At 41.9% G+C, this 16,195-nt stretch overlaps 1 protein-coding gene across 1 annotated transcript in view; it reads left to right on the top strand.

Moving 5' to 3' along the window:
• Window positions 1–2,638: 2,638 nt before the first annotated feature.
• The window catches only part of RGS7BP (regulator of G protein signaling 7 binding protein), a 43,716-nt gene continuing 30,159 nt past the window's right edge, over window positions 2,639–16,195 (top strand). Inside the window, exons 1-2 of the mRNA XM_082074319.1 lie at window positions 2,639–3,312; window positions 6,033–6,199. Of these exons, the coding sequence (XP_081930445.1) occupies window positions 3,154–3,312; window positions 6,033–6,199 (326 nt within the window). The 5' untranslated portion in view covers window positions 2,639–3,153. The remainder of the gene's footprint in view (window positions 3,313–6,032; window positions 6,200–16,195) is intronic.

Below are 16,195 nucleotides of genomic sequence, written 5' to 3'. Positions count from 1 at the left end.
ACCTCATCATAGTTCTCAGCTAATCAGTGTCTCTTTCACACCTTACCTAGTCCGTGACATTCTTCTCACCCTTGGGAAATATTACCAGAAGCCAGCAACCAGAGAAATAAATGGATTAGACAAAGATTACAAGAAAATGGAACAAAAGAGGCTCCCAAGTAAAAAGTTCATCTCGGTTCACTTTTCAGATTTACAATATAGGCTGGGTATAGCTAAGCCTACATATTTACTTTTACTTCATTTCGAGCTGTGGAGTTGCCAAAGAATTTGTCTATGTAATGGCCCAAGTACTCTCTGTATTTATTTCAAGGTCACCCACCCGTGATTTTGAGAGGATGCTCCAGGAGGGAGCAACAAGCCCCTGCTTGTTGCCATCCATTAAACATCAGGAGATGAAGCTAGAATAAGCCCATTTGTGACAGGAGCTCTAATTCAAACAAGAAGAAAGAATCATGCCTTACTGTATTCATGAAAGCATTGCAGCACATATACCTCTGTTTTCTCGAGACTGCATTTTGTTTCCTGGTGGTATGGATTTTCAAACTGGATCTTATATTGCTCCTGCTGCCTGCCCTGCAACAGCATTTAGTGGCTTACCCTGGAGCTCTTCGCCCCAGCCCAAGAACTGGGACGCCTACAAAAGTAATTATTTCTTATGCATCCCAGACTGACTTGGTCCCTGTCACTCCTGCTTCTCTAACATAATTCTGGGGTGCCATCAAGTTCATCATGTTCCATGATGATTTCAGAAGTCAGATGGAAAAATTATGAAAACATGTAGTCTTATAAATTACAGAAAGAATCACCAGATCCACTTCTAAACGTGGACATACTGAAGCCACATTTAATCAGGACTGAACACACTGTAGGTCACCAGGACTTCAGACTGTTCCAGATGTTGGCTGAAGGGCCAATCTTGGCTGTGACTCGGCTTTATAGAGGGCAGATACATCACCAGGAACTAATCTCTTAACTGCTTTAAAAGTCATTGTGACTTCTAGCATTGACTTCAAGGGACCAGAACTTCAGCCAGGTAACTTACAAGTAAACATGCTGCACTGTTTTGTAGAATTTTTTTTGTTGGTTTTAGTATTAGGATTATTTCATTATTGCTATTACTGTAACTCTTAATAAGACTGGAAATAGACTGAAATAAGACTAGGACATGTGATTAAAATGATACATGAGCAACGATTAAAACACTAGCATTAATGTGTCATAGTAATTTTCCTTTACAAATATATGTTTTGTTCTATATAGATGTGAGGATGTGTTCATTTTGCTTTTTGACAGTATTAAAATATTTTCCTTGCCATTATATAATGGCTTGTCTGTATATGGAAGCAATATGATGTCCTGGCTCAAAGCTTGTGTTCCTGCAGCACCACATCCAAGCATTTATCGCCTATGAGTAATTGAAATAAGTTTACTAAAAAAAAAAAAAAAAAAAAAAAAGTCCTTAAAAATAGCATATGCAAACTGCAAGTTCCTGCTTTCTTGCTGCTTTGGATGCTGAAGATCTAGTAGTATGTTTACAATGGTAACATTATAATTGCAAGGTCATTTTAGTTTTAGCTAAAGCAATGACTGCTTGCAAGTGCTGCAAACCCACCAGCACTAATATACATCCAGTACATTCCATTTCTGGCAAAACAGCAGACTAATAGGCCACATCCAGACTCAGGTAGAACCAAGCTGTCTGCGTAACAGTAAGCCTCAGCACAGCCTGAAAAAAGCCCATTGGGCTGCCGGAGTGCCATCACTGGCATATTCAATCTCCTTGACTGGGTTTCTGTGTGTGAGGTCTTTGGCATTCCCTTGGTATCAGGAACATTACTGAAACATAAAAAACTTTTATTTAATGTCCTGAAGAAATAAAATTATACCAGAAGTGAGCCAAGCAGCCACAGCTACCAGGCTATAGAGAGGAACAGAAACAGCCCTGAAGCTGAAGGTGGCTCAGGGTGTATCCTGTCCCAAGGCAGTGCAGTCTCCAGGGGACCCTATGGGAAGTGGCAGCAGACACAGCGTAGTCACAGCCCCACAGCCGCCTGCACTGGATGGGCTGGTCCTGAGGCCTTTGGGGACCGGGCATCAGCCTGTTGAACTGCAACTGCACTGTTCTTTTGGAGCATGGAATTAACATTTATTATTTTATCTTTTCTACAATGAACAAATACAATCTACAGTGTGGTTGCACCACACCCTCCGTACATTTTTCTTTGAGCCCCAAAGCAAGATTTTTTTTTTACTGAAAGAAAACTAATTTGAGCAGTGAACCAAGTCGTTGTTAAACTGAAACATGCTTTCTAAGTACACCTCCTGAAGACTAGTATCAACTCCGGCAAAAGCTGGACACGCGATGTGCTAACGCCGACGGGAGAACCGCCCCGGCGGCCTGGGCCCGGCTACCGCCGCGGTTCCGGCCACCCAGAGCGTAAGGCGCCGCACGGCTCCCCCCGGGGCACGCACCGGCAGGGCGCTTCGCCCCGGCGCTGACCCGCCTCCCGCGGCAGCCGGGCGAGGCGTCGGCGCTGGCGGGGCCGGGCAGCGGCGGGGCCGGGAGGCGGCTGCCGCTCGCTCCCCCGCCCTGTGGGGGCGGTGCGCTATTGACGGCGTCAGCCCGCCGGGCCTCGCCAGCCCACCGGCCCCTCCGACCGGCTGCCGGCTCCCGGCGGGTGCTCGGGTGAGACGCGCCGCGAAAGAGCGCGTAGTGGAGCGGCGGGGCGGGCTCCCCCGCCGGGAGCATCGGGCAGGTGTCGGCGGCCGCTGGATGGGAGCCCTTCTCCGCCGGGCACGGCCGCGCTCGCTCTCCCCGCCGGCTGCGGGAAGGAGGACGGCAGAGCATGCCACCGGCGGGGCGGTTCCGCAGGGACTGACATGCTGCTGAACGAGTGAAGGCGCCAGCCCCTCCGTCTCTCCGCGCGGTAGCGGAGGCGATGCTGCAGGGCGCTTGCCGGGCTCTCCCGCAGGCTCCCGGCGATCGCCCCCAGCAGCCGCGCTCCCTGCCGTGAGCGGCGCGGTCCCGGCCGGGCCGAGGCGACGAGCGGCGCGGGCCCGCACCCCTGCTCGGGGCGGCGGCGGCGGGGAAGGCGCTGCCCGCGCCCGCGGGGCCCCGCGCGGCGGGCGTCTCCGCGCGGCGGATGCGTGTGCATGAGCGCTGCACCGAGCGGGCGCAGGAAGCGCCCCCGCTCCGCCGCCTCCATCTTCCAGGGCAGCAAGACCCCGCCGCACGGCCGCGACAGTGAACGCCGGGGCAGCAGCTCCGAGAGCGCCTACCAGACCCAGAGAGCCCTGGATGACTGCAAGATGGTGGGTACCACAAGTGGGCTTGCCTCAATTTTGATCCCTTCCGAGTGTTCTCGTCGCTGGCGGCGGCGCTGCCCCTCCCGCCAGCTTGCCTATTCCCATCACGTGCAGTTGCACTATTTTTAAAACTGCGGTCCCCGTCGGGGGTGCTGCCCCGTAGCCTAACTCGTAGAGCGCTTCGAAGGCGGGAGGGGAGGGAAAGCGAGAGCTGTGGGGAGCCGGCCGGGTGCTGCGGGACAGGGCAGGGACCAGAGCCCTGGCCCGGGCACACACCGCCTTTGCGGTGCTGCCAAGCAGCTGGAGTTGCTTTTTGCTAGAGCCGGCCAAATCTGTCCTTAGACTTGCACTAGCTGAAGCCTAAGTAGGTAAATAGTTGCCTCCACTGCATCACTGCACTCTCGGCTTGCTATCTGGTGCTGCAACCACACTCTTCCCCTAAAATCCTACTAAAACAGGACTCAGAATTTGAGACTCTGAAATTCCATCCCTGTTATACATGATACCTGTTTCCAGACTCCCCAGAGTAGCTGGTTGCAAGTGTAAAACGTCAGATCAAGCACCCACATCCATGTTAATATTTTTGGACTGTCATATTATGATATGACATGTTTCTCCATTCATATTAAAAATGCTTGGATCCTGACACTTTTCTCCAAACCGGCTCCATATAGCCCATATCTGTCTCCTTGAGCTACAGTCAGCTTGACATTGGCCCCCAAAATTGCTTCTCTAACCAATGACTGAAATAGAAAACAAATGAAATTGCTGTGCTACTTTGCTTGAAAAATCTGGATATTGCTAAAGCTGTCCAGTAGCATTAGGAGTGTACCTGCTACTTCTGTTCTGCCGTATCCTGGCATTTTTTTTCCCTCTAATACTGCAAAATGTGCTGGCAGATATTCACTCTGATACTTCAAAATTGGGAGCAACTTCCAGTGCACCCAGGAACAAAAGCTGCCACAGTAGCTCTATAAATACACCCAACAAGTGGATCCTACTGGGTCCTGCCTTTTTTTCTCATTCCCAACAGCATAATGCAGTTAGTTAAACAGAAGTGCCGGCTTTATAGAATTCACTGATCAGAAATAAAATATGATTTACAGATGGGTTGTCAAGATGCAGTAAGAGTCAGGAGATAAAACCAATGTGGCTTTTTTCTGTTTCACTGTGTTGATGCTGCAACATCAGTGTGATTTTGTTTTCATTGGCAATGCTGAGGTGGCTGAATGTGTCCTCTGTTCAGACAAGGGATGTCAGGTGAGAACTGGTGGTAAATGTGTGTGGCACAGCCAGTTACCACTTGCAGGATAAAACGCTCTTCTCTTTTTCTTAATGCAGAATAATTACTCGACGACACAAAGTAGTAGTGTTTGTTTGTTTGCTTTTTCCTCTAATTTGCTTTCATGCGTGGTCTTAAGCTACAGAATGAGAGAGTTGAAGCTAGGTTTAGCAAATATTGTGCCTGGGGCTTTGTTTGGTGTGTGCTTTTGATTTTGTTTGGGGCTTGAGAGTGGGATGGTGCAGATGTACTGAAATGCACTGGGATTGTTTTGCTGCTCCAGAAGCAGAGAAACCTATTAGCTACTCTTATAATGAAATTTAAGAAAGTATGGCCTGGAAAACAGGTCCTGATACTACATCTCAGTTATACAGAGTAGTTACAGTGGGATGCATGAAGAGACAGAATGTAATACTGCAGGGAGAAGCAACTTATGTATTTTCTGATTATGAGAATTGGAGAGCTTGACTTTAAAATTTGGTAGATCTAATGGAATCCAGGTTTTTAGAAGACTTGGATGTTGGGATATGTTGAACTCCTCGTGGTAGTGATGGCTGCAGAATTACGAGCAGTTGCTTTTGTCTGTTTTTATGTAGTTTGGAAATTGAGGTCAAATTAGCAAAACACGGGTAAATAAATACTCTTCTTATTGCTCTATGCCTTCCACCCCCATCACCATGTGGAGCAAATGGTCTGACATGCTTGCTTTCAGAAGACAGCAAATGCTTCATTTTCTTAAAATATAATCCCACCTATGTGGGATTTTTCCATCACTGTAGAAGTTACCTATTAATCCACTAGCATCCATGTGTATGTGCTGGATATTAGGTTTCTGTAACAGTTGTAGTGTTTATTTACTTTTGTCTGTTTTCCCCCCTCCACAATGGAAAAAAGTGCTTTCTAGAATCCTAACTGGAAAGTGCCTGTCTCTTTCCTCTTCTCAGCTAATAACTTCAGATGAATTTTAAGTCTGAAGTCTGGGTTAGAGGCCAATGACAGAACAGAAATAATTACAAAATAAATTAGCAAAATTGCCAGTGTAAAAGCAAATGCTACCTTCCAGTCCCTAAATGTACTGTTAAGCAGCAAGCAGGAGGGGCAAGGGTGATAATTTCTGGAGATATATTTGTCTTTTATGATAGCAAAAAATGACCTCATGCTACTAGTAAAACAGCTGTTTTTTTGTCTGCTTTATATTTACGACTAATAACTCAAACACTTTCAGAGATTAGAAACAGAAACACTACTTTCCTGCAAATGAACAGAAGAGGCAGCTGCCATGGAGGCCCTAAACATTTACTAAATCTTGGGCACTTGATCCTATATGCCATGAAAGTGGGAGCAGCATGAACAAGCCCTATATTGGGCACGTTTTTTACAATCTTGATTGTTTTTATTAGTGTAGTTAAATGTCTCATGTAAGTAAGTCATCTTTGTTTTTCAGCTTGTCCAGGAGTTCAATACCCAAGTGGCTCTATATCGGGAGCTGGTTATTTCCATTGGGGATGTCTCAGTCACCTGTCCGTCTCTGCATGCGGAAATGCACAAAACTCGAACCCGAGGATGTGAGATGGCCTATCAGGCTCATCAAAAACTAGCAGCAATTTCTGGGTAGGCATCTACTTATGTTTAATTGAAGCTGTACTTATGTGCACGTCTTTGCTAAATACTACATTAGGGAACTTTCAGCGAAAGCATTGACTTGTGTTTCTGTTTTCAGCATAGAGATGTATGACTGCAAATTCTACAGAATGCTCATATCCTTATGATAGTGCAACTTTGGGTCAAATGCTGGTTGCCTTACCAAGGTGGTATCCTGCTGGTTTCACTGGATCCTTCTACGTAAGGTGAACAGGATTTTACTCTGTATCACTAGACAACTTAAAAGGATCTAGGGAGAAACCTTGTGTTTCAGGCATGAAATAGCAATAGCTTTCTGCCCAGTCTTTCATTGGGTATACCTAATTGAACACTTACAGACAGCTGGCTTAGCTCAACTAGAGAATGAACAAAATTAAATGAAAAAAATAATTAGGTGAAAATTATATAAGGGGAGGAATACAAATATTATTGTGAAAACTTGTGCTTACATTTTACATGGTTTTAAATCCTTTTTTGTGTTGAATGGAATCATAGAATCATTTTGGTTGGAAAAGACCTTAAGATCATAGAGACAAACTGTTAACCTAACACTGAAATGAGGACTGAAGCTATGCAAGCATATAATATTTTCATTTATTCTTTGATATTACATTATATACATTCCTTTCCATAGTGACAGAATGGATCATCACATACTTGAGACTATGCCTCATTACAAGATAAACTAGGGGTAAATACACGTGTCTTACAAAATGGGAATTCATGCTGCTTACACAATGTCTAATTATTTGCGGATTCTTCATATTATGGTGACTGAGGTATTTGTATTAACACATATACCTTCTAAGTTGTGTCTGTCTGACTGCACTTCATCAGAACTTTGTCCACCTGCCTTGTCCACCGTAAACCATTGTGTACCACTGAAAAACAGCTTTCTTTTTTTGCAGTTCTACCTAATGCCCATTATAGCTCTTTCACCACTTTGATGTTTATGAGAAATCTGTCATAGGTTTAGTATATAAGGGAAGACCATACTAATAAACTAAACAGAAGAAAACACTAGTTGGTTATTGTAGTAGAACTGTCAGTGTTTATAGATGTAATTTTATGCAAAGACTCTTGAGTTGTTATTGTAGCTTCTGATTGTTCTTCAGACATGTGCTTTACATTCCTAAAGTCTATGAGGATTTAAGAAAAAAACCAAAACCAACAACAAAAAAAATGCACAAAAAAACCCCCAGCAACAACAACAAACAAACCAACCACAAAACCACAACCAAAAGATACAGTTCTTTTTAACCAGTGTACACTACCTCAACATGGTAGCACTGAAAATGTGGAAGCAAACAGTAGTAAAACTGATCTTGTGCACCTTTAGACTCAAAAGAGAGACCAACATAAACTAAAATAATACTTCTGAACAGCAGAACCTAACTCAGATTTTTTTAATCTTATTTTTCCCCCATAAAGAAAACCATCAATATTTGCTAATTTAGAAGTATATAGTTTTTTAAGTAATCGCTTCACAACTGGGAGTCTGTTATATACACAAAGATGTCCTGAAGGTTGTGCAGTTGCTGCGAGATTGACATTTAACTAATCTAAAACTGTTTTAAATAACTCTGATAATAATGTGATATCCATAACAACTGGTAGGTGTTAGGAACCCTCTGGAAGTTACTTGTTTGGTTTGACAGATACTTTACAAGATGTGCTTCACATCCCCACTGCCCTGCAGCTGAGGAAAGCCGTACGAACCAACTTAACTGGTTTGGTGTATCTGTGAGTGAAGATGGGAGACGAAGATTCAGTGTAGAAGAGAAATAGAAGGACAGGAGTAATAAATAGTCTTAGAGGTTCAGTCATTATTTCAAGAGGAAGAACTGTGTTGTACATATGGCATAAGATCTGGAATGGGAACAAAATATGGTAAGAAGAAAAATCATCAGGGAGAAAAATAAATGGGGACGGGAATGTATCAAATTATCCTCAGTACTGAGTGATCAGGATTGTAGTGCATTGCTCAGAAATCACTGATAGTCAGCAGGTGGGACAAAGGCTCATTTAGCTCACTGCTTTAGTTCAAAGTGCACAGCACTGGACTCTGTGAACTTCTGGTTAACACAACAAATTCTGTCTTCCAGAGCTTGTTAAAGAAAGACGATTGCTTTCCCACCTAGAAAGAATGATAGCAATTAGCTAATTTTGTTACTAGACTATGAAATTTCATTATATATATCAGCATTCTGTTAGTTAAGGTCATCAGTAACGTTCAGTTAGTCTCAAAGTGACATGCGCTGTTGCAGGGCACTGAGTTTCTTTAAAGAAACTGGCATCACTGTCTAGGACAACATTTAAGTTCATTAATCTTGTTTGTACTGATGTCTTCTTTGGAATATTAGCAGACAGCTTCATTTTATGGTTCCTGTTTGAATACATCAGGATTTGAGACTCTTAAACACATTCCTGATTCAGGCAGATAGAAGGAGCACCTGTTTCCCTACTTAACTCACGTGTTCTGCAAGACTAGGGCGAATAAAAAAAGGTACAGAGACTTGGAAGGAAGTAAACAGGAACAGATCCACTAGTGGTGAGAAAAACAGCTCTGAAAGAAAATTTGGGAATTGTGGGAATGGAGAGAAATGAGGTGGAGACAATGCCTAAGGAATAAAACAGGATAGAAGTCATGAGGAGGAAAAAAGCTTTGATTATGGGCATATCAGTTCAGGACATCAGAGGAGGACAGTGGTATAATATGGACAAGAGGAGAAGACTGCAGTTGTAGCTGTAGGAAAAGTATACAACGATAATGCCATCAAAAGGATGTTCAGCTAGGGAGATCAAGAAAGTGAAAGCCACACTTAGAGAAAGAAAAACAAAGGGGATTATGACAAAGATAAGGAAGTAGCAAGGAAACATAACCCTTATGAATTACGTTTACAAGCTACGTGGTTTTAAATCCTTCTTTGTGTTGAATAGAATCATAGAATCATGAAGTTTGAAGTTTCCACTGCATTATGAAGTCTGCACTGCATTAGACTGTATCACCTCATAGAGCTCAAATCTGACAGCTGCCAGTAGCAGAGATTTCGTAAAAAAGCATATAAAAAACAGGCTGTGTGTAAAACGATGCTTTCCATAGTATACTTGCCACCACCCAGCAATCTGTACTTTAGAGATTATCTGAGCCAAAGGCTGCATCTGAACAATTTGTGTCTGACAAATACGAGTTCTCACAGAAGATTTCAAGATTTGTCTAAATATCAAGGTCTTTTACTCAGAAAACACTAAGGATTAATAATGACACCTTTACACTGTGATGTGTTTAAAAATGTTACAAACCAATTTACTAAAAAAAACAAACCAACCAACCAACCAACCAGCCAGCCAAAAAAAACCCCACAAAAACCCCTCACCAAGTGATTATTGAGAAATTAAACTTCAGATTCAATCTCCAACTTAATAGGTCCTCATAACTATTACATGCTCTTAACTTGCTCTGTTAGGTATTTTTCTTGTAGAAATAGGTGGATTTTTATCAAAGGACAGATGCAGTTTACCAACACTATCATGGCCTTCAGAGAATAAAGATTAGAAATAAAAGTAATTTATATTGAAATATCCTAGTTCTAGTTGATGATCTTTTAGGAATGCAAGTAAAAGTAAACTCTTCTTTCAGTGTTGGTTTTCTCAGGACCTCAGGTCAGTTCCTGTTCATGACACTCTTACTAAAAATTCTTAGCGATTTTTAATGAACTGTATTCTAAAGAAAGTGAGTAAGGTTTGGTCCTTTCACTGCATTTTCTGCTCTATTAATTTATCAGAAATTAAATATCTTGAAGTAATTACATGATGCACCCTTGCAGCATCAGATGTCATGATCAAAACTGGAGAAACTAAAGCAGCAAGAAAAGGAGTCAGCATGATTTTTTTCCTGAAGGAAAATAAAAGGAAAATACTTGTAATAATTGGAAGATGGGGGGAAAAAAGTGAAAATTTGTATTTTGGAAGGGGGTCTGCTTTATGGGATGGTAAAGACTGGTGTCATTTTAGAAGTCATCAAATAAAGAGTCAGCCTTATAGGTGAAGTTCACTAAGTCTGGGATTTAAATGGAAAGATACCTCAGAACTGTATTTTAAGATACAGGTCTGCACAACTGGGTACACACTTTTGTAAATGTCCCTTTCATATTCTCAAGTACTTGATACGGTTATATAATGCAAGTACTTCTGTGTGTACTTGGCACACTGAAACCAGAACTGGCAGTATCTCTGTGACAGTCTGATATATATGTTGACAGTGTCTTTTTTTTTTATGAAATGAAACTGTGAGAGGAACTCAGGGTTGCATGGCAGTGTACATCTCTGTGAACATAGCTTTGAATGTGGTTGTCCTCTGTTGTTCAGACTGGTGTTGCAAAGTCCTGACTCTAAGGAGGAATAAACCCATACACCAGGACAGGCTGGGGGACAAACACCTGGAAAGCAGCTTTGCAGGAAAGGACCTGGGGGGTTCTGGTGAACACCAAGTCAAACATGAGCCAGCACTGTGCCCTTGTGGAAAAGGGGGCAAACAGCCTACTACACTACATTAGGAAGTGTTGTCAACAGGTTGAGGGAGTTGATCCTTCCATCTACTCAGCACTGTTGAAGCTGTATCTGGAATGCTGGCTCCAGTTCCGAGCTCCCTCGTAGAAAAGAGAATGGCAAATACTGGGGCAGGTCTGGTCAATGGCCACGAAGATGAAGGGAAGCATGCAACATCTGATACACAAGGAGAGGCTGACAGACCTGGGATTGTTTAGCTCGGAGAAGGCTTGGAAGGGGATCCTATCAATGTGTGTAACAAGTATCTGATGGCATAGCGTAGAGAAGACTCTTCTCGGTGATATCCAGGGCAGCAGGCACCAGGCTCAAACTGAAATACAGAATATTTGATTTCAACATTTTTAAAACCCCTTTTTTACTGCGAGGTTGGTAGAATATTGGAACAGGTGCCCCAAGAGTTTGTGGAGTCTCCATCCTTGGAGACACTCAGAACTCAGCTGGACATGGTCTTTAGTAACCTGCTGTAGCTGACACTGCTTTGAGCAGGAGGGTTGGACTAGATTAGTTCTAGGTGTCCCTTCCAGCCTGTGACAAAAGTCACTGTAAATCTTTTCACTGCGAAGATTCCAGGATAAAGTTTCCTTACCTGGCATTGAAGTGCATCTTTTATGAAAGTTGTTAATGTAGCTTTCCCTGAGTTCAAGAAAAGCTAGAGAAGCAGAACTAAAAATCACGTCCTGGTTGCATTCCTGTCGTTATTGCAGTGGACAAAAATGTTACTCTAGTGTTGCTTTAAGTATGTAGTTTTAGGTAATTTCTGCTTTTGTTTTCCTTTGCAATCTATATTAGATTTCTGACATTCTCCATAAGCAATAGAGAGTAGTTTCTCAGACCAAAGTAATATTCGATTAGTTCCTAAGGTTTTGTTAAAACATTCTATTGGCACACAATTGTAGCCAAATTTGTATTGAAATGTCTGGGTTTTCCCCAAATTATGACACTTTAAAATTATTATCTGCTTTCTAAAGCACACAGGCAAATTAGACTACTCCAAAATATCTTACAAATTAAAAGGAGACAGCAGGCTTATAACTTGATGACAGCTGCATTAAGACAGACATAATACAAACCATTTTAAGTGTTTAACTCAGATATTCAATAAAGCAGTGCTGGCAGGTGGTATAGCTGAGAGAAACAACACGCAGCAACACTTAGCTCAACAAGGAAGAATTTTTATAATCATGATGCCAGCAGATAGAGCAACACACTAGCCTCTGCCCAGGCTACATACCAGCCAAGCAGCCTGTAGGGGGATGTCTGCCCTCCCTAGATGTCTTGGCAATCGCTGCCATTGTACTCCTCTAACTGTATGCGTCAGAGATGGGGAGAGTGGGATTCATGTTGATCCCAGGAGTTCTGAATTACAGGCGTTGCCCCTGTATCCTACTACAGTTAGCATTGTTTCAACAGCCAGATGAAAGTTAAGAATAAGGTAAGTGCTTCACAGAGCTTGCACCGTGGTAACCAGAATGTGGCCTGATGAGAGTATAGTTAAATATTAAAAATAATGTGATGACATCTAAGAAAGCAAAGAAAGCAGTTAATATTCACTGCAAGAATCAATAGTTACACATAATAATACCAACAGTATAGTGCCCCCTGAATACATAAGGGGATTTTTTTGCCAGAATATTGAAGATATTTAAAACAGTAAGACCGTAACATCTGGTCTTAAAAATGCTATTAAGTAAGTACAAAAGGTTGATATTCTTCAATTGTGAAAACTGTTGGAAATATAAAATTTCCCATTTGTACTCAACAGGCGTATACTAAAATAATCTTATCAAGTTGTTCCAGTCTGGCAAGGCAGATTCCATAATTCTTATAATCATTCAGCAGCACCTTACTCAGCAAGTTGTCCTGATGACTTAAGTGGGGCTGTCCAAAATGATAAAAGTCAGGGGTACCTTTGTCTTCCTTTGAAGAAGAGCTTTCAGGGTTGGGAGCAAGTTCCTTCCTGAGCATTCTTGCCATACAAAGTCTTGTTTTCACTCAGCCTTTACATTCAGCTTCTGTAAACAGTATATGCAACTTTCTTAAATGATTTCAATTTTCTTGAGATTTTAAGCATATCAGATTCTAAGGGCAAATTCTGACTGTGTTTGTTCCACTTCATTTGGAACATGTTCAGTGATTTGTCAGTCGTGAAGTGGCTCCAGACTTGCTACAGTGTGTCAGAGACTGCACCTGTTCCAGTGACTCAAATCCCATTTTGACTAAAGGGAGTTGGTCTACATGATATTTTGTGAACATGATCTTTATGGACAAACTAGCACATGATAGTACAGTAAATATACCCTATCTTACTCCTTTCTGAAGGGGATAAGATGCACATATATTGTTCTTACTAGCTTCCTTTGCAAAAATTTCTCTTAATTATGCAAGCCATGTGCATATAAAATGATCAAAGTGACATTGAAAAGCTAAGACTATTTTGTAGGGAAGCGAATTAAGGTGGGTTCTGTTGTTGAGAGTATAACCTGTTTACTCAATTTAAGTTGCAAGTTGAAAAATCATTTAAGTCAGATACCTCAGGTTCTAATAGGCGAATTCAGAAAGCAGATAGTGGAGGAGAAAACAAGGTTACTTACTAAAGCTAGAGATCTCAAAATAGCTAACCTCTACAGACTCACTTTTCCTTTGTACCTTTGTCTTTGGAACTATGCTCTAATAGGCATTTGGGATTTGAAGACACAAGGTATTAATATTTCCCTTTATAGATCTTTCATAACTGGAGGCCAGATTTAGTAAAGGGCAAACATACCTGTAACTGAATTTAGCATTTACTTTGTGTCCAAAACAGCAATTCTGAAAAACCTGAAGGTTCTACATCTACAGTGACACGATGTAACTTAGTTTTGACAAAGTAGAAGAGATTATCACCTTGCTTAATGGTTAAATCTCATCAGCAGGCCAAAGTGAGACATTCTTGCTTGTCCATATTCTGGTGAGCTTGATCCCATATGTGCTGTCAGAACACCCTCAGAGCCTAACACACACTGACAATTTTGAATTCCTCACAAAACATGGTGGCACTTGCCTCTTTCTTTTAAACACAAGCTGAAGGTGGATCAACTTGATTTCTAGACCACTTGCACCTACTTCCCAGAAAAATGCCCTGACTACAGTCAGGGTAAAGCAACAGCTAAAATAGGACAGACATCATCTTAGTCAGTTATTTGCCCCTTTCTTCCATCTGAAACTCAACTAGCACATTCACAGCACCTCCCAGTGCAGCACTGCTGAGGAACAAGGACTGCACATGCTGGGTAAGACAGGTAAGCCTGTCCCGTATATGAAGGGTCCTCTAACAGAAGAGATGCTGTGTCCCAGCCCAGGAGCCAGGGACTCTCTCTGTGCTCAAGGATCCCCACAAATAGCCATATTCTCCCTGGCAGGCATAGAGCAACACAGCTTCTCCTCTGTGATGTGACCTGAAGCTGTGAGGTAACTGCGGGGAAGGCGGGGGCACGTTGCCGTTGTGTATGCCGTTGTGTATTGTGCACAAGGGAGCAAAATGGTTCAGAGGTCTGCTCTGTACTTGGATTTCAAGCAGTGCCACTGCAGGTAAACACAGAATACTGTCAAGGAGATTCCTTGGTGGTAAGGAGAATTTGCCTTCCAGTCCTTGCTCCCAAGACTTTTTCTGTGCTTTAAGCAGATAAAACCTGTGAAGATGCCGGGGAACAGAGGTTCAGAACTCACATAAAAACTGAGTACTCTTCAGTGTTCTGCATCTTCAGCCTTGTGAACATAAATTCATCTACACAGCACCTTGGTCTAGAGCTGGAGTAGGCTGCAGCTTCAGGGTGGTTAGGCTTCCATTTTGACATGCCTTCTGCATTCAGCACTCCATTCTGGACCCACAACTCCAGCCTGGAAGAGGATACCAAAAAATAAGGCGTTGCTGTATTTTAAGTCCTTCACTGGAATGCTCTTCTCTGCTGTGCACAAGCAGCATTCCACTACGGTTAGATTCCAGAGGATTTGTTTTTCTAAGTATAATTTGGGAATAATGGGGTATTCTAGCTGTAGGTAAGCCTATTTATCTGTAGCAATTGGTGAAATAACTACTCGGTTTTACACTTCTGTTTTGAACTATACGAACCTTTTACAACAGAAACTAAAGTGAAGGAAAACAACATACATAGCCAGAGAGATTTGAGGACTGAATGGCGTTCGCAGGATCCCTTTAGAAATGTTGCAGCATCAGAGCTGACCTTGTTCAGACAATTCAGTGTTGCTGCAAGCATTTTCTAACTTCTTGCCCTTCTCTTGCCCCACTTTGTCCTTCCTTCAGAATTCCTGCTCTCACTATTAGATATAAAAGGCTTTTTAGACTTTGTCTATGAAAGCAGTTTTCTTAGGCAGTATTCAGCCAGAGGATCCATCCAGCTGTTAGGTACATCTGTAGAAGCAGAAACTGTGGGGAGTTTGAAATACCAACAAAACTGCAGTGTTGACTCTTTTTTTGCAGTTGCTGTTATCTTCACTCCAAATTTTCCCATACCCTCTTCCCCCTCATTACCCTTTCCTTCAGTGTTTCTGTTTCTTGCCCTTTTTTTTCCATGTAGCCCATCTCCAAACAGTAATTAAATTAAAATCAAATTTGCTGTTGTCAGCTGTTTGGGAACTCTTCAGGGCAGAGACCTGAACGTGCTTATAACAAGCCCACTGGAATCCTCTTACCTTTAGATCTGTGGCATTACTGTAACAAACATTGTTAACAAGAATAATATATGTTTTCAGTATTTATTTTTTGATGTTTTGGGAGAAGTCTTGATAATCTTATATTCAACTTCTGAATGATGTTTTAGGTGAATCACTTCTTATATGGGAGTACCTGTACTTATTATGTCTGAAAAATACTGTGTATATTATTTAATGCTTTTACATCATATTTCAGTCTTTCAAGGGAAGGCATAGTATTAAAATATTCTATTTTATTATTGCTATGGTGTTTCCTAAATAAAGCATGTAAAGATTACGTTATTGTCATATGCTTTGCCTATTTTTATTATTGAAAATTGATTTTAAATGTCAAGTTGCTGGAATTCTAGGCCCTAACACATAACACTGTACTGCAACTCCTGTATGTATCTTAGCATGTCGCAGGTGGAATCAGTCAGTAAGCTCTTCTTGAGCTTTTGTCTGGAAATCTTGTATCTGTACATAATGCTTTAAGAAGGGATTTAGAACTAAATTTTAAAAGGTATTTAAGACTTACAAGTGCAGCTAATTATTAATCTTTCATGTTGTGCTGATGACCCTATGCCAACAAATATATGGGGTACCATAGAAGCCTACATGGGTTCAAAATTAATGCTGGACTAATCCAAAATCATTTTTTCATTTCAGTACTTCGGAGAGAAAATCTTTTTCTTGGCAACATCTTGC

This window comes from Streptopelia decaocto (genome assembly GCF_964273445.1).
Source record: "Streptopelia decaocto genome assembly, chromosome: Z".
In the NCBI taxonomy this organism is placed as follows: domain Eukaryota; kingdom Metazoa; phylum Chordata; class Aves; order Columbiformes; family Columbidae; genus Streptopelia; species Streptopelia decaocto.
The sequence above is the reverse complement of the archived record's forward strand: the minus strand, read 5'-3'. Positions and strand labels throughout refer to the sequence as shown.